A 19,457-nucleotide genomic window follows, 5' to 3' on the forward strand; every position below is an offset into this window, starting at 1 on the left:
AGGAGACACTCATAAGAACATAAGAATTAGGAACAGGAGTAGGCCATCTAGCCCCTCAAGCCTGCTCCGACATTCAACAAGGTCATGGCTGATCTGGCCGTGGATTCAGCTCCACTTACCCGCCCGCTCCCCATAACCCTTAATTCCCTTATTGGTTAAAAATCTATCTATCTGTGATTTGAATACATTCAATGAGCTAGCCTCAACTGCTTCCTTGGGCAGAGAATTCCACAGATTCACAACCCTCTGGGAGAAGAAATTCCTTCTCAACTCGGTTTTAAATTGGCTCCCCCGTATTTTGAGGCTGTGCCCCTAGTTCTAATCTCCCCGACCAGTGGAAACAACCTCTCTGCCTCTATCTTGTCTATCCCTTTCATTTTTTAAATGTTTCTATAAGATCACCCCTCATCCTTCTGAACTCCAACGAGTAAAGATCCAGTCTACTCAATCTATCATCATAAGGTAACCCCCTCGTCTCCGGAATCAGCCTAGTGAATCGTCTCTGTACCCCCTCCAAAGCTAGTATATCCTTCCTTAAGTAAGGTGACCAAAACTGCACGCAGTACTCCAGGTGCGGCCTCACCAATACCCTGTACAGTTGCAGCAGGACCTCCCTGCTTTTGTACTCCATCCCTCTCGCAATGAAGGCCAACATTGCATTCGCCTTCCTGATTACCTGCTGCACCTGCAAACTAACTTTTTGGGATTCATACACAAGGACCCCCAGGTCCCTCTGCACCGCAGCATGTTGTAATTTCTGGCCATTCAAATAATATTCCCTTTTACTGCTTTTTTTCCCAAGGTGGATGACCTCACATTTTCCGACATTGTATTCCATCTGCCAAACCTTAGCCCATTCGCTTAACCTATCTAAATCTCTTTGCAGCCTCTCTGTGTCCTCTACACAACCCGCTTTCCCACTAATCTTTGTGTCATCTGCAAATTTTGTTACACTACACTCTGTCCCCTCTTCCAGGTCATCTATGTAAATTGTAAACAGTTGTGGTCCCAGCACCGATCCCTGTGGCGCACCATTAACCACCGATTGCCAACCTGAAAAGGACCCATTTATCCCGACTCTCTGCTTTCTGTTAGTTAGCCAATTCTCTATCCATGCTAATAAGTTTCCTCTGACTCCGCATACCTTTATCTTCTGCAGTAACCTTTTGTGTGGCACCTTATCGAATGCCTGTCCCACTGTGGTATATAAGGAGAGGTCTCAGGCAAGTGCAGCACTGGAGAGCTGGAATTAAAGGTGCAGGTCCTGAGTGACCTTGACTTCAGCATGTGTCTCTTGTAAGTCAGTACATTAGAGTCAGGACTTAACAGTGGCGACGAGCTACGGGATCACAGAATCCACAGAATGGCTACCAACAACAGCAGATGAGAAATACAATGTTGGAGACAATTGGGATGACTTTATAGAAAGGCTCCAGCAAAGCTTTGTGACCAAAGACTGGCTGGGCGACTATAAGGCAGACAAGAGAAGAGCCCATCTCTTGACCAGCTGTGGCTCGAAAACATACGCTTTAATGAAAGACCTGCTGGCACCCAAGAAACCGGCAAGCAAGTCATTTGAGGAGTTGAGCACACTGGTGAGAGACCACCTGAAGCCAGCAAGCAGCCTACACATGGCCAGACACAGGTTCTACAACTGCAGACGCTGTGTAGGCCAGAACATACCCAACTTCATGGCGGAACTTCAGAGGCTGGCTAGTTCATGTGAGTTCCCCGATGAACTAAGGAGAGAAGTACTGAGAGACTTTTTTATTGAAGGAATAGGCCACACAGGCATATTCCGAAAGCTTATAGCGACTAAGAACTTGACTCTAGAGGCAGCAGCACTGGTCGCACAGACGTTCTTGGCAGGCGAAGAAGAAACGAGGCTGATCTATACTTTGGGTACGACAACCAACGAGGCATCGGAACAAGGGGTTCACATTGTGAAACAAACCACTACCCCCACACACAGACAAAGGCAGGAGAGCAGGCCTTCAACAGCAGACAGTGGCGCCAGAAGCCATCAAAATCAAGGGCCGCATGAACGGCCGATCACACCTCATCAACCCACAATGCGAGCAATCAACAACAGATTGAGAGAAGCTCAAGAGAGATCAGCCAGACGCAGCTCATCCTTTGGAAACAATGGAAACGGTCTGTGTTGGAGATGTGGGGGAAGGCACTCAACCAGGCTGTGTCGATTTCAGCATGCCGTTTGCAGAAACTGCAACTACACAGGGCATCTCATTCACATGTGCAGAAAAACAGCAGCTCGGCTTGTATACGAATCCGAAGGATCGGAAAGCGGACCAGAAGACGGTTGGAACAGTGCACAGGACGCCGAGGTACAGCGGGTTAACACGATCAATGTCCACTGTTCTTACACCAAGACGCTTCCAATTATGATGAGGGTTCTACTCAACGGGATACCCATCAACATGAAACGGGACACGGGGGCCAGTCAATCCCTCATGAGCGTTCAACAATTTGAACAGCTGTGGCCGCACAAAAGCAACAGACCAAAACTCACAAGGCTCGACACCAAACTAAGGATCTATACTAAAGAAATCATCCCAGTCCTTGGCAGAGCCATGCTCTGAGTCACAAAGGGATAGTGCACCTACTTTCCCTGTGGATTGTCCCCGGGGATCTCCCAGCCCTGTTGGGGAGAAGCTGGCTAGCAGAACTTAATTGGAAATGGGATGATGTTCATGCCATGTCGTCAGAGGAACGGACCTCCTGCTCAACAGTTCTAAGCCGTTTTGAACATCTCTTTCAGCCAGGTGTGGGCACCTTCAAAGGGGCTAAAGTTAGAATCTACATCACACAGAATGCCAGACCGGTCCATCACAAGGCTAGAGCTGTGCCTTATGTGATGAGGGAAAAGATTGAAAACGAACTGGACCGGCTTCTGCGGGAAGGCATAATTTCTCCCGTGGAATTCAGTGACTGGGCAAGCCCCATCGTCCCCATCATGGAGCCTGATGGATCCGTGCGAATCTGTGGGGATTACAAGTCTACCATAAACAGAGTCTCCCTACAGGACCAATACCCCCTGCCCAGAGCGGAGGGCCTATTTGCCACGTTGGCTGGAGGAAAACTTTTCTCGAAACTTGACCTCAATCTGTGTATATGACGCAAGAACTGACCGAAGAGTCTAAGCTACTCACCACCATCAACACACATCGAGGCCTTTTTGTGTACAATCGATGCCCATTCGGCATCAGATCGACAGCTTCTATATACCAGCGCAACATGGAAAGTCTGCTCAAGTCCATCCCGGGGACGGTTGTGTTTCAAGATGACATACTCATCACGGGCAGGGACACCGACTCTCATCTCCGCAGTCTTGAGGAAGTACTAAGTCGATTGGATCAGCTAGGCCTAAGAGTTAAGAAATCCAAGTGTCTGTTTCCCGCGCCTGAGGTTGAATTTTTGGGCAGAAGGATTGCCGCTGATGGAATCCGCCCAACCGAATCCAAAACCGAAGCGATTCGCCTGGCATCCAGGCCCCGGAATGTCTCGGAACTGCGCACCTTTGTCGTGCTACTCAATTACTTTGGGAACTTTATGCAGAACTTGAGCACGCTGCTGGAGCCTCTCCACGTGCTACTCAGAAAGGGGTGCGATTGGTTTTGGGGGGATGCCCAAGAACGCGCCTTCAATAAGGCATGCAACCTTCTATGTTCCAAGAGTGTTTTAGCCTTTTTTGGCCCAGGTAAAAGTTAGTCCTTACGTGTGATGCGTCAGCGCTAGGGGTCGGGTGCGTTTTACAGCACGTCAACGATGCGGGTAAATTGCAGCCCGTTGCTTGTGCCTCCAGGTCACTTTCGTGGGCGGAGCGCGGGTACGGTATAGTTGAGAAGGAGGCGCTCGCGTGCGTGTACGGTGTCAAAAAGATGCACCAGTACCTTTTCGGGGCCAAGTTTGCGTTAGAAACTGACCACAAACCGCTGACGTCCCTGCTATCCGAGTGCAAGCCAATCAACGCCAACGCCTCGGCGCGCATTCAGCAGTGGGCATTCATGCTGGCGGCTTACGACTACACGATAAGGCACAGACCAGGCACAGACAACTGTGCCGATGCGCTTAGCAGGCTACCCCTGGCGACCACAGAAGGGTCTGACAAACAGGACTGTGAGATGGTCATGGCAATCAATGCCTTTGAATCCACAGGTTCGCCCATGACGGATCGCCAAATCAGAGCCTGGACGACCAGCGACCCCACGTTATCTAGTTAAAAGATGCGTTTTAACCAGTGACTGGGCAGAGGCTCGCGATGCCTGCCCCGAGGCGGTCAAACCCTTCCATAGGCGCATGCATGAACTATCACTACAGGCAGACTGCCTGATGTGGGGCAGCCGAATAGTTATGCCCTTACGAGGCAGGGAGCGTTTGTCCGGGAGCTCTATCGCGAGCACCCGGGGATCGTCCTTATGAAGGCCATAGCCAGATCTCAAGTCTGGTGGCCTGGCGTGGACATGGACTTGAAGCTCTGCGTCCGTCGGTGCACCATTTTTGCTCAACTCAGTAATGACCCCAGGGAGGCCCCCCAAAGCACCTGGCTCTGGCCCACCAAACCGTGGTCGCGGGTGCATGTAGACTATGCGGGCCCATTCATGGGCAAAATGTTCCTCGTAGTCGTTGATGCATTTTCAAAATGGATCGAGTGCACCATTTTAAACTCGACACCACCTCCACCACTGTGGAGAGCCTTAGAACCATGTTTGCAATGCACGGAATTCCTGACATGTTGGTCAGTGATAATGGTCCGTGCTTTACCAGCGCAGAATTTCACGATTTTATAGTTGACCACGGTATAAATCACGTTAAGACGGCACCTTTCAAGCCGGCCTACAATGGCCAGGCGGAGCGAGCAGTGCAGATCATTAAACAAGGCATGCTCAGAATCCAAGGTCCCATGCTGCAGAGCCGCCTGTTGCGACTGCTGCTGGCATACAGATCTCGTCCGCATTCGTTGACTGGGGTTCCCCTCGCGCAACTATTGATGAAACGAACCTTAAAGACCAGGCTCTTGTTAATCCTCCCAGACATGCATGAAATTGTTGAGGCTAAGCGTCAAAAGCTAACTGAGTACCATGACCGAAATTCGAGGGGGAGGTAGAATGAGATAGGGGACAAAGTGTTTGTGCTAAACTATGGCCGGGGTCCCAAATGGCTTGCAGGGACAGTAACAGACAAAGAGGGAAACAGGCTACTGGTTGCACAAATGGACAATGGCCAAACCTGCCGGAGGCATGTAAACCAAGTAAAAAGTAGATTCACTGATAACACTGAAGAAACAGAGGCAGACTACAATGTGGAACTCACACCACACCTGGTGGACAGACAGGTGGAACAACCTGAGGAAAGGGCAGTCTCAACAGACAGCCCAGGCGAGATACCAGCAATCACACCGAACGAAACAGACAGCCCAAGCGAGATACCAGCAATCACACCGAACGAAAAACAGGCACCAAGGCAAACAACTGAACCACAACTAAGACGCTCCATGCTAGAGTGCAGACCACCTGAGAGACTGAATATATAAAGGCAATAAGACCTTGGGGGAGGGTGATGTCATGTATCTCACATTACTATATATAACTGTATCTTACCATGCTATACATGACTGTAACTGGATATGACCTGTAACAATAAGCATACCTTACCACCAGGGGTGCACTTGCAGGAGACACTCCATACCTGTCCCACTGTGGTATATAAAGGGATGTCTCAGGCAAGTGTAGCACTGGAGAGTTGGAATTAAAGGTGCAGGTCCTGAGTGACCTTGACTTCAGCATGTGTCTCGTGTAAGTCAGTACATTAGAGTCAGGACTTAACAGCCTTCACCTGGTGTTAATGCGGCAGTAACAGCCTCAAAATGGGGTTGGTGGCGTTACAGTCCCATTAACACTTGTAATGCAGCCAGCTCCACTTTGAAAGGGACCTACTACCTGCTGTTCAAAGCGCCTGCCTGTTTCAGGCGAAAGGCTCATAACTCCTGACAGGAATCCAAGCACAGAACTTGAGGAGTACTATAATCAAAGCTATGAGTCCACAGAGCTCTTATTGAACAGATGAGCATCCCTCTCAAGCAGTGGTTCCGCTGCCTTGACCATTCGGGATGAGTTCTGCAGTACAGTTTCCAAATTCGTGGTTATCTGCTGATGCTCAATAACTTTGCCCTCTAAAGGAACCAAACCTTGGAATTACTTGGGGTGGAAGAAGTGAAGGAGTCTAAAGATGATCGGGTTGATGAAAATTATGAGGAAGAATGTGGGGAGTAGCAACGAAGCACCCCCAGCTGTCAGAGCTGTCAGGCCGTAATTCATCGAGGAGAAGTTCACCTGCACAATCCCTGCTGTCTCCAATGCACCATTGCTATTCCCGTCTCACCAAGGTCCCACACCCACTGCATTAATGCCCTTAAAGTGCAAAACTCATTCAGTTTCATCTTACCATCAGTATGAAAGTTAAGCCAATAGCATAGTTGACAGAAGACCAACAACAGCAAGAACAGTCATTCTTCATTTCATTATTCCACAAAATTGAAAATAGACAATTACAAATCATCCTTGTGCAAAGCCCTGGTGCCTGACTTATGTATCCTTTCCCTTTTTTGGTGCGCCTATGAGGTGGTTCTCCTGCGACTGGAGCTTAGGCGGTTGAAGGCAGCTGAACCTTCACTGAGGTGGCAGTGGTGGACGACCTCGGGGACTACAAGGTTCAGAAAGCTCTGCTACAGCCTGGGCAGTCTGAACCAGCTATTTGCTTGACTCCCAACAACAGCATTGGTTGAGAGGACGAGGTAGCAGGCATGCTGCCATCCTGAGAGAGAACAGCATGTGCCTCTCCCATGGTGCCACTGACACTGTCATGAAGCTGAGCCTCAGCAATCCCACTGCTCTGCCTGAGAACCGAGCGCAGGAGTGAAGTGAAACCCTCAAGGACCGTTTTCCATAATCTCCCTCTTGGTTTGAAAGCCATCAGAGATGGCAACAGTCTGAGCTCCCAGTGAAGCTCTTCAGAACAACCATCAGCGACTCTGTGGCTGTGTACCCTCTACAGTATTTATGTGGTGGGTGGTGTGCAACGGCCACCCACATTAAAAAAATCCATGCACAGGCATCTTCCACCCTTCAGGATGTAGTTCAGGACCTGGTCTTTCATTGAAACACCTGTGAACTCATTTTTTTTTGCCGTGGAAGCAAGTCATCCTCGTTTCGAGGGACTGCCTATGATGATGACAGTATTTATAGATCTGACCACTTGCTCTTTGATTAACTACAGTGTTGTGATGGCCTTTGTGACGAACCCACACAGGTTGGTGTTGGACTCCCCTGTACTCTGTGCCATTTTGTGGAGATTCGCTGGCAAATCAGTGCACCTAGAGGTTCCTGGTCTAAGGCCATCAGTTTTCTTCTATTGTCTGGGCCGCCAAAGTTATCTTCTATTCCCTCTGGGCCATCTGATTCCCCTGCACTTTTTCCAGTACACTAGTGCTGTGTGCATCTCGCTCTGCTGGGCAGGCCACATAGTTCGCATGCCAGACACGAGACTCCCAAAGTAAGTGCGCTACTCAGAACTCCTTCATGGCAAACGAGCCAAAGGTGGGCAGAGAAAATGTTACAAGGACACCCTCCACGCCTCCCTGATAAAGTGCAACATCCCCACTGACACCTGGGAGTCACTGGCCAAAGACCACCCTAAGTGGAGAAGTGCATCTGGGAGGGTGCTGAGCACCTCGAGTCTCATCGTCGAGAGCTTGCAGAAATCAAGCGCAGGCAGCAGAAAGAACGTACGGCAAACCAGTCCCACCCTAGTGGGGCAACAGGCAGTGCAGAGCTGAGGAGAGAGTAATGCGAGATCTGAGTTAGGAGTTCGACTTCAACACCTCTGCTGAGGTTGTGGAACTTCTTGCGGCATTGCAGCCATGTCCTGGGTGCAATGCTCCTGGCATTGCCCTTCTCTGCCACCTCTTGCCAGTTTGTCCCCCCAGTGGGAACAGCACCTCACTCCTCTGGTGGATCGCCTCCATCAAGATTCAGTACAGCATCTGAGAACCTGGGGCATCTCACAACAGCTGTTTGAGGCATCTCTGAAACATCCACAACAGATTCTAGTTTTCAGCAGCCAAAGTAAGCTTCCCCTTTTAAGAGGTGCAGGCTGCCTTTAAATAGCATCATGCACATGTCATTTTCCGAGTGCTGATTAGGCGAGCTGCCAATAAACAGACCTTTTCAATGTTAATGAGCCATGATGACTCATTTAATTAATGGTGCTAACGTGTTCAAGTGCAAGCTGTATGTGCAGTGCCGAAAACAGGTGCTGATCAATTTCTACCCCAGTGCTTTTATAGCTAATAGATATATGTTTACTTTATACTTTTTTAACCACTTTGGCTTCTTGATGCACTAAAATCACACTAAATGAAAAGATTCTGCAAAATCAGAAAATTAAATGCAACGCTGATTTCACGATTAACTCTGCAAAAGTAGAAAACAAAGTAGGGCAGTTTGTTTTCGCTGATATGGTTGGTGATGGTGCGGAATGGATGAGCAGAGCTATGAGATCCCTATTGTCAGATCCCCACCTGATTGTGCAGTGCTAGAATCTTCCAGATGGTCTTTCGCGCTGATCTTAAGTACTTTAACAAATTCTGCGCAAGAGCTTTGTTTTAGCATTAAAATGTTGTTGCTTTATGATAGCAGATTTTCCGTGGCATTGCTCATGTGTAATGACAAGGGGGATGGTTATGTAGGTAACATTAGGGCCGTTGATTTGCAGTGACTGAATAAGTCAAATTCCAGTTTTATTACATGGAATTCTAGTATTTTACTGGTGCTTTGGGGACCAGTATGCCACAAACAGTCCATTATTCAGTTAAGAACATAAGAACATAAGAAACAGTAGCATGAGTAGGCCATTCAGTCCCTCGAGCCTGCTCTGCCATTCAATATGCTGAATGGTATACACTTTAATGCAAGGAGTATCGCAAATAAGGCGGATGAGCTAAGAGCACAGGTAGACACTTGGGAGTATGCCATTTCAGAAACATGGCTGAAAGAGGGGCAGATCAATATTCCTGGCTACAGGATTTTTAGACAAGATAGAGAGGGGAGGAAAAGGGGTGGGGTGTTGCGGTACTGATTAAAGAAACTATTACAGCAGTGAGGAGGGATGATATGTTAGAGGAATCATCAAATGAGGCCATATGGGTCGAATTGAAAATTAAAAAAGGGGCGATCACACTGCTGGATGTGTATTATAGACCCCCAAACAGTGAGAGGGAGATAGAGGAGCAAATATGTCGGCAAATTGCTGTGAAGTCCAAAAACCAAAGGGTAGTAATAGTAGGGTATTTTAACTATCCAAATATTGATTGAGACAAATTTAGTGTGAAGGGTATAGAGGGTGCAGAATTCGAAATGCATTCAAGAGAACTTTTTTAGTCAGTATGTAGCAAGCCCAACACGAGAGGGGGCGGTCTTGGATTTAGTTTTGGGGAATGAAGCTGGGCAGGCTGAAGGGGTATTAGTGGGAGAGCACTTGGGTGCTAGTGACCATAATTCAGTCAGATTCAAGTTGGTTATGGATAAGGACAAGAATAGGCCTGGAATAAAAGTTCCGAATTGGGGAAAAGCTAATTTTGCTAAGTTAAGGAGTGATTTGGCCATGGTGGACTGGAAACAGCTACTTGTGGGTAAATCAGTGTCGGAACAGTGGGAGGCATTTAAGGAGGAGATCTGGAAGGCTCAGGCCAAACATGTGCCCTTAAAGAAAAAGCTTGGGAAAAATAATTCTAGAGCCACCTGAATGTCTAGGGACTTACAGGAGAGGATTAAGAAAAAAAGGGACGCTTATGTCATATATCAACGGTTAAATACTATAGAATCTTTAGAGGAATATAGAAAGTTAAAAGGCAAAATTAAAAAGGATATTACGAATGCTAAGAGAGAGCATGAGAAATTCTTGGCTAGTAAAATTAAGGATACCCTAAGATGTTCTATAAATATATTAAGAGTAAGAGGGTAACTAAAGAAAGGGTAGGGCCTATTAGAGACCATGAGGGCAATCTTTGTGTGGAGGTGGAAGATGTTGGGAGGGTTCTTAACAAGTATTTTGCATCTGTTTTCACAAAGGAAAGGGGCATTGTAGATACTGTTATCAAGGAGCAGTGTGATATTCTCGATGAAATAAATATAATGAGAGAGGAAATATTAAGGGGTTTAATAGCTTTGATAGTAGATAAGTCCCCAGGCCCGGATGAAATGCATCCCAGTTGAGTGAAGTAAAAGAGGAAATAGCAGAGGCCTTGACCATCATTGTCGTCCTCTTTGGATCTGGGCATGGTGCCAGAGGATTGGAGGACTGCTAATGTAGTACCCTTGTTTAAGAAGGGAGAAAAGGACAGACCGATTAATTACAGGCCTGTTAGCCTAACCTCGGTGGTGGGAAAATTATTGGAAAAAATCCTGAAAGACAGGATAAATCTGCATTTGGAAAGGTAAGGATTAATTAAGGACAGTCAGCACGGATTTGTTAAGGGAAGATTGTGTCTGACTAACCTGACTGAATTTTTTGAGGAGGTAACAAAGAGGGTCGATGAGAGTAGTGCGTACGATGTAGCGTATATGGACTTTAGCAAAGCTTTTGATAAGGTCCCATATGGTAGACTGGTCATGAAGGTTAAAGCCCATGGGATACAGGGTAAAGTGGCAAGTTGGATCCAAAATTGGCTTGGAGGAAGGAAGCAAAGGGTAATGATTGATGGATGTTCTTGTGACTGGAAGGATGTTTCCAGTGGGGTTCCGCAGGGCTCAATACTGGAACCCTTGCTTTTTGTGGTATATATCAATGATTTAGATTTGCATATAGGGAGTGTGATTAAGAAGTTAGCAGGTGACACTAAAATTGGCTGTGTCGTTGATAATGGAGAGGAAAGTCATGGGCTGCAGGAGGATATCAATCTACTGGTCAGGTGGGCAGAGCAATGGCAAATGGAATTTAATTCAGAGAAGTGTGAGGTGATGCATTTTGGGAGGGCTAATAAGGAAAGGGTATACACATTAAATGGTAGGCCACTTAATAGTGTAGAAGAACAAAGGGACCTTGGAGTGCTTGTCCACAGATCCCTGAAAGTAGCAGGCCAGGTGGATAAGGTGGTTAAGAAGGCATACGGAATGCTTGCCTTTATTGGCCGAGGCATAGAAGATAAGAGCAGGGAGGATATGCTTAAATTGTATAATACTTTGGTGAGGCCACAGCTGGAGTATTGCGTGCAGTTCTGGTCGCCGTATTATAGGAAGGACATGATTGCACTAGAGAGGGTGCAGAGGAGATTTACTAGAATGCTGCCTGGAATGGAGAATCTTAGCTATGAGGACAGATTGGATAGGCTGGGTTTGTTCTCATTGGAACAGAGGAGTTTGAGAGGAGACCTCATTGAGGTGTACAAAATATTGAGTGGCCTGGACATAGTGGATAGTGTTATGTATGCAACCCTATGTAACCAGCATTCTACTGCCACCAGGGGGCATATCTATTGGAGTCCCAAGGGATCCCAGCATCCCTTGGGAGCACTGTTTATAAGCAGGCCTTCCATGCTGTACCAACACTCTGGAGTTAGAATAAAGTGACTAAGGTCACACTTACTCACGTCTACAGTACTCAATCACATTACTTTATTGTGGACATAATAACTGGGAACAAGATAACGAACCATCATGCGAAAAAGCAGAGAACTGTTGGTATCCTGGGGAAATTCTGAGAATGGAATGATTGGGAGGCCTTCATGGAGCGACTAAACCAATACTTCGTGGCCAACGAGCTGGAAGGGAGTGTGAATGCTGCCAAAAGAAGGGCGATCCTCCTCACGGTCTGCGGGACAACAACCTATAGCTTTATGAAGAATCTTCTTGCTCCGTGAAACCAACAACGGAATCCTATGAAGAACTGTGTACGCTGGTCCGGGAGCACCTAAATCCGAAGGAGAGCGTTCTGATGGCAAAGTATCGATTTTACACATGTTAACGATCTGAAGGCCAGGAAGTGGTGAGCTATGTCGCCGAACTAAGGCGCCTTGCAGGACATTGAAAATTTGTTGGATCCCTGGAGCAAATGCTAAGAGACTTTTTTGTGCTTGGCATTGGCCATGAGGTTATCCTTTGCAAACTATTGACTGTTGAAATACTGAACCTGAGCAAAGCCATAACGATAGACCAGGCATTTATGTCGACCAGCGATAACACCAAACAAATTTCGAAGCATAAAGATGTTTTGGCAATTACTGTACACAAAGTAACGTCGTTTTCAGGTAGGAATGCATATGGCAGAATGTACACGCCTGCAGCTGCATGACCTTAGATGACTCAGAGTCCGCCATCAAGCATTATTGCGAGGCAGTTAACACCTTGTTGTTGCTGCAGAGATGATCATCGAGCCCATCAATGCCGCTTCAAACACTATGTGTGCAAAGGCTGTGGAACAATGGGACACCTCCAGCGAATGTGCAGACGAGCTGCAAACCCTGCAAATCACCATGTTGCAGAGGAAGACCGATTCCTGGTGGATCAAACTGAACTAGAGACTCAAACCGAGGAGGCAAAAGTGTACGGGGTACACACCTTCACCATGAAATGTCCACCGATCATGTTAAAAGTTGAACTGAACGGAATGCCAGTATTGATAGAATTGGACACGGGTGCAAGTCAGTCCATCATGAGCAAAAAGGCATTCGACAAGCTGTGGTGCAACAAGGCACACAGGCCCAAGCTGAGCCCCATTCACACCAAGCTGAGAACTTACACTAAAGAGCTGATCCCTGTAATTGGCAGCGCAACAGTAAAAGTCTCCTATGATGGAGCAGTGCACGAACTACCACTATGGATTGTACCAGGAGATGGCCCCACAATGTTCAGCAGAAGCTGGCTGGGAAAAATCCGCTGGAACTGGGGCGACATCCGAGTGCTTTCGTCCGTCGCCAACGCCTCATGTGCCCAGGTTCTGAGCAAGTTTCCGTCGTTGTTTGAGCTTGGCATCGGAGGTTTCTCAGGGGCAAAGGTGCAGATCCATTTGATACCCTGGCGGTGCCATATATGATGCGAGAGAAAGTGGAGATCGAGCTAGACAGGCTGCAATGAGAGGGCATCATTGCGTCGGTGGAGTTCAACGAGTGGGCCAGTCCGATTGTTCCGGTTCTCAAGGGCGATGGCACGGTCAGAATTTGCGGCGACTATAAAGTAACGATTAACCATTTTTCGCTGCAGGACCAGTACCCGCTACCCAAGGTAGACGACCTATTTGCGACGCTGGCAAGAAGAAAGACGTTCACCAAGTTGGACCTGACCTCGGTCTACATGACTCAGGAGCTGGCAGAATCTTCGAAAGGTCTCACCTGCATCAACACGCACAAAGGTCTGTTCATCTACAGTAGATGCCCGTTTGGGATTCAATCGGCCGTGGCTATTTTTCAAAGGAACGTGGAGAGTCTGCTAAAGTCAGTTCCGCGCATCGTGGTTTTCTAAGACGACATACTGGTCACAGGTTGGGACACCATCGAACACTTGCAGAACCTGGAAGAGGTTCTAATTCGTCTAGATCGTGTAGGACTCAGGTTGAAATGCTCGGTGTGTTTTCCTGGCGCCAGAGGTCGAGTTCTTAAGGAAAAGAATCACGGCAGGCGGCATCAGACCCACCGACGCCAATACGGAGGTCATCAAGAACGCACAGAGACCACAGAACGTGACGGAGCTGCGGTTGTTCCTGCAACTCCTCAATTATTTTGGTAATTTCCTACCCAGGTTAAGCACCTTGCTAGAAGCTCTATACGTGTTGCTATGCAAGGGAGATGACTGGGTATGGGGGAAATCACAAGAGACAGCTTTTGAGAAAGCCCGAAATCTGTTATGTTCCAACAAACTGCTTGTCCTGTATGATCCTTGTAAATGTTTAGTGCTAGCTTGCAATGTGTCTTCGTACGGGGTTGGATGTGTGTTACAACAAGCAAATGAATCGGGAACATTGCAACCGGTCGCTTATGCATCCAGGAGCTTGTCCAAGGCCAAAAGGGCCTACAGCATGATTGAAAAAGAAGCTCTGGCATGTGTTTACGGGGTAAAAAAAATGCATCAGAATCTGTTTGGGCTTGTTTGAGTTAGAAACTGACCATAAGCCGCTCATATCGCTATTCTCAGAGAGCAAAGATATCAATACCAATGCCTCTGCTCGCATCCAAAGATGGGCGCTCACGCTGTCCGCCTATAACTATGTAATTCGCCACAAGCCAGGCACAGAGAACTGCGCTGATGCTCTCAGTCGGCTACCATTGCCCACCACGAAGGTGGAAATGGCACAGCTTGTAGACTTGCTCTTGATGATGGATGCATTTGAAAACGAAAAGTCACCCTTTACGGCCCGCCAGATCAGGACCTGGACCAGCCAGGATCCTTTACTGTTCCTTGTAAAAAACTCCATGGGAGCTGGTCCAGCGACCCGGCAGAGATGCATGAAGAGATCAAGCCATTCCAGTGGCGTAAAGACGAAATGTCCATACAGGCGGACTGTCTTTTGTGGGGTAATGGCATGGTTTTGCCCAAGAAAGGCAGGGAAATGTTCATACACGACCTACACAGTACCCACCCAGGCATAGTAATGATAAAAGCTATAGCCAGATCCCATGTGTGGGGGCCCAGCATCGACTAAGATTTGAGTCTTGCGGGCGCCAATGCAACACTTGCTCTCAACTGAGCAATGCACCCAGGGAGGCACCGCTACGTTTGTGGTCATGGCCCTCCAAACCGTGGTCTAGGATCCACGTTGACTTCGCTGGCCCGTTTCTAGGTAAAATGTTCTTGGTTGTTGTGGATGCTTATTCAAAGTGGATTGAGTGTGTAATAATGTCTGTAAGCATGTACACTGCCACCATCGAAAACCTACGAGCCATGTTTGCCACACACGGTCTGCCTGATGTCCTTGTCAGCGACAACGGGCCGTGCTTCACCAGCGCTGAATTCAAGGAATTCATGACCCACAATGGGATCAAGCACGTTGCATCTACCCCGTTCAAGCCTGCATCAAGCCAGGCAGAACTGGCGGTCCAAACCATCAAGCAAAGCTTGAAATGCGTGTCAGAAGGCTCCCTGCAGACATGCTTGTCCTGAATCCTGCTCAGCGACTGCACCAGACCACACTCGCTCACCGGGGTTCCCCCAGCTGAGCTGCTCATGAAAAGGGCACTCAAAACAAGGCTCTCTCTCGTCCACTCTGATCTCCGTGATCAGCATCAACAAAGCATATACCATGATCGTGCAAATTTGTCACACGATATTGAAGTCAGTGACCCTGTATTTGTACTTAATTATGGACATGGTCCCAAATGGCTTGCTGGCACTGACATAGCCAAAGAAGGGAGTAGGGTATTTCAGGTCAAACTCGCAAATGGACTAACTTACAGAAAGCATTTGGACCAAACCAAACTGCAATTCACAGACAGCCATGAGCAACCTGAAGAGGACACCACCAACTACGACCCTCCGACACACACACAAGTGGCAACCGACATCACGGTTGACCACGAAGCTGAACTCATCATCCCCAGCAGCCCAGCAATGCCAGCTGCGCAGCAGCCCAGCGAAGAACCAACCAACTCACCTGCACATGCATTTGTACCGAGACGATCGACTAGGGAGCGAAAAGCCCCAGATCGTCTCACACTGTAAATAAGTGTACTATTGACTTTAGGAGGGAGTGATGTTATGTATGCAACACTATGTAACCAGCATTCTACCGCCACCAGAGAGCGTATCTGTTGGAGTCCCAAGGGATCCCAGCATCACCACCCTCTAAATGTCCGACCCCTTATTCTGAGACTGTGACCTCTGTTTCTAGACTCCCCAGCCAGGGGAAACAACCTCCATGCATCTACCCTGTCAAGCCCTGTAAGATTTTGTATGATTGTATGTTAAAACTGTAAATGATTGGTCTTTATTTTATATATACACATTATATATTTATTTTATTTATGTACATAATTCATTTCTATTCCTTGTTGAAAATAGATTAATAGTGTGGGTGCGGGGGGAGGGGTAGGGGCAGGTGGAATTTTACCTCTCCCATCTTGGAGGGTATGGCTGAGCAACAAGTTAAAATGGAGTGGCTCCATTTCCTGCCCCATTCCCGCCGATTTAACAGTTTTACTGCAGCTGGGTTTGGTGGTGAATGAGGCACTGCTGGACTTTGACCGGAGCCTCAGGCATAGCTGCTAATCGGAGAGCTATGACGGCAATAAAATCTGATGGCATTTTAACCCTGTCCTGAGTGGGTCGTCCACCTTCCAAGGATTTCTGCCCTACCCACGAGACCTTGCTGAACACCTTTCCCCCTGTCCCCTCCCCCACACCCCCCCCCCCCCCCCAACATACCTGCATGTCAGGAAGCCTTCTTATAGTGCTGGGCCGCTTGAACTTTCTCTCCCACCTGCCATCCAGTTGCTACTTTCCACCCATTTTGGCTTGGGTGCTGAACAGTGGCATGTAGTGGAGGCCAAGGAATTAAAATGCCCCGGGTTTGAAATTCATGGCAGTGAGTGCATTTCACCCATCGCTCCACAGTCCACTCAAAAGCTCCTGCCTCACTGCAGTTCTTTTTGTACACTAACGGTAATCAAAGAAGTTGGTGCACAGACTGCCAGCTAGCTGTTCCTATCTATATCTATATCACCCACGTGGTGACATCATCCAGCGTACAATATCTCTTTGACACCTCTGTCGTGACATTAGCTTTGTACGGCTGCCGTACAAACAGGCAGTCATACAGCCAGAAGAAACTGGTCATAAGTGAGCGGATCTCGGGTGCCCAGAAAGGAAGGTAAGTTTTTCTCTTCATTTATTTCTGCACGTTTCCATTAGTTTTAAGAGTGAGGAAGTGTGTGTGTGTGGATCGGAGAAGTTTTAGTTCATTTTTTTTTCTCTGTTTTTTTCTAGTATGGCAGCAGCCTACCATCAGGAAATTCAGTCGGCTCCTGAGCAGCCGCCCGAGGAAGAGTGTGCAATGCCACTTTTAGCGCTGCTCCCTCATCTTTGGCTGTAAAAACTGTATTTAGAACTTCGAGGCTGCGTCTAATGTCCAGCGCTAAAATCAACACTCAGGCAGTGACACTGTCTCAAAAATGGCCATAACGAATTTCGACCCCTTGGAATGCTCACAGTCACATTGAAAAGCAATTCAATAGGATAAATGCATGATTCAAACTCTCATTCCTCATCAAAGAGTAGCTTTCATGTCAAGATAAGAATGAAATGTTGAAGTTGTTCCTTTTAAGTTGTAGATGATGAGCATCCTGTTCAGTTATATCCTTTGAAATGTTTCTTAGTATTTGGCCTCCTGTTGTGAAATTTAGCAACAGAACTAACTGACAGATCAAAAAATCTACTGCAAAATAAATGTAAATGTCTGAGCAAAACTGGAGTTTGATTTCTCTACGTATATAAGAAATTCAGAAGTATATTTGACTTCCAATTATCGACAAAACTGTGCAGTACTTTAGGTAAGAAGTTTAAATCACAGAATTAGAATTCACTATAGATAACTCATAGGGCATAAATAACCTTAAAATTACACAGTAAACTGATAAATGACATAAAATAAACCTACTTGCATTCAGGAGAAAGGCTAAGATATTAAGGTTTGTTATTCAGAGAGTATTATCATTATTAAATGGCATTTGTGTTTTATGTCTGTTATCTAACTATGTCAGCTACCTAACTATCCGAAACTTCTATGTAACAGGTTGTGCAGACACAGAGTATACTTTTAAAAGTGGAGCCTGCAATGAAGACAGATCTGTTAGATGGGGTACAAATTTTCCAAACTGATGTTCAGGATTTTTATCAAGACTATGATACAAAGTAAGTGTTGGAGGAAAACATTATGTAATAGGAAATAGAAAAACAACACGTAATGCAAACAATATGGTAGGAGTCAGGACTGTCGATATAAACTAGTTACTCTCTTGCATAAAACACTGCTTTCCTGTTTTAACGGATTTATATTTGCAGACTGAGCCTTAATTGAAGAATTTCTCATACTGGAGTCAGATCTGTAGCAGATGTGCTGCACCAACATCAGACAAGGCATGGCAGCGGAGCTCCGCTCAATTGAGTTTTTTTAATAAACTGACCATGAGCTGTTTTTTCTCTTTCTAACGAATTCCCTTCAAGTTTTACTGCATTCATAACACAACTTAACAGGGATTGCATTAAAACGATAATATCAGCTCGCTATTGGTCTTCCAATCAACGGCAGCTGGCATGCAAGGTCAGTGAGGATCTCTTCATCTGGCGTCAGTAATGTAAAGAGGATTTCACAAGCTTCTGAATCTGTTTAGTTTTTTTTGTATAAAGCATATATAGTGCATTTTCCTACACAGAGGTGTTACAAATTTTGAGTCTGCCTTATATATTCTCTTGGGCTTAGCAATGTTGACCACTTTGAAAGCAGTCCCCACAACTTGCCTTTAGGAATGTGCTTGAACTTCCCAATATCTTATATGATTGTGAAACCCGGAGGTGTAATAATAGGACCCCCTTGTGCTTTGAACTGGATATCATGTCTTTCACTTGTGTCTCATGTATGCCTTCCTGATGTTTCAGTAAGTGGACTGAAAACAGTTTAGTGAGACTGTTATATATGTGGACTTGAATTTACTCTGTACAGCCACTAGAGGGCTCATCCCCTGGAGTCCCAAGGGATCCCATAATAAGGAGGCTTCACAGGTTGGAAAGGCACTCTGGAGACCTACAATAAGAGACTAAGGTCACACTTTACTTTGTGCTCACAGTATTCAGTCTGACTCTTTCGCCATACACAACACTATACTCAAGAGATTACAAGCCAGGTTTATGCAACCTGTCATCATAATTTAACCCTTTAAGCTCCGGGATCATTCTGGTAAGAAAATGCCTTTATAAAAGCGAGAAAATTGTTATGCTCAAACAAATTGCTTGTGTTGTATGATCCATGTAAGCGTTTGGTACTAGCATGTGATCGTCGTCATATGGCATCGGGTGTGTATTGCAACAAGCTAATGATTTTGGGAAGCTGCAACTGGTTGCTTATGCATCCAGGAGTTTGTCTAAGGCTGAGAGAACCTACAGCATGATTGAAAAAGAAGCGTTAGCATGTATCTATGGGGTAAAGAAAATGCATCAATACCTGTTTGGGCTAAAATTTGAATTGGAAACTGACAATAAGCCACTTATATCCTTGTTTTCCGAGAGTAAAGGGATAAATACCAACGCATCGGCCCGCATCCAGAGATGGGCGCTCACGTTGTCCACATACAATTACACTATCCACCACAGGCCAAGCACAGAAAACTGCGCCGATGCTCTCAGTAGGCTGCCATTGCCTACCACGGGAGTGGAAATGGCGCAGCCCACAGATCTAGCCATGGT

General features: G+C 46.7%; 1 protein-coding gene across 3 annotated transcripts in view; it reads left to right on the top strand.

Moving 5' to 3' along the window:
* The window catches only part of dnah5l (dynein, axonemal, heavy chain 5 like), a 618,296-nt gene that overhangs the window by 172,954 nt on the left and 425,885 nt on the right, over positions 1-19,457 (top strand). For all 3 annotated transcript variants that reach the window (XM_070881289.1, XM_070881290.1, XM_070881291.1), the window contains one exon: positions 17,791-17,909. In XM_070881289.1, coding sequence (XP_070737390.1) covers positions 17,791-17,909 — 119 coding nt within the window. The remainder of the gene's footprint in view (positions 1-17,790; positions 17,910-19,457) is intronic.

Source organism: Pristiophorus japonicus, chromosome 5 (assembly GCF_044704955.1).
Source record: "Pristiophorus japonicus isolate sPriJap1 chromosome 5, sPriJap1.hap1, whole genome shotgun sequence".
Classification (NCBI taxonomy): domain Eukaryota; kingdom Metazoa; phylum Chordata; class Chondrichthyes; family Pristiophoridae; genus Pristiophorus; species Pristiophorus japonicus.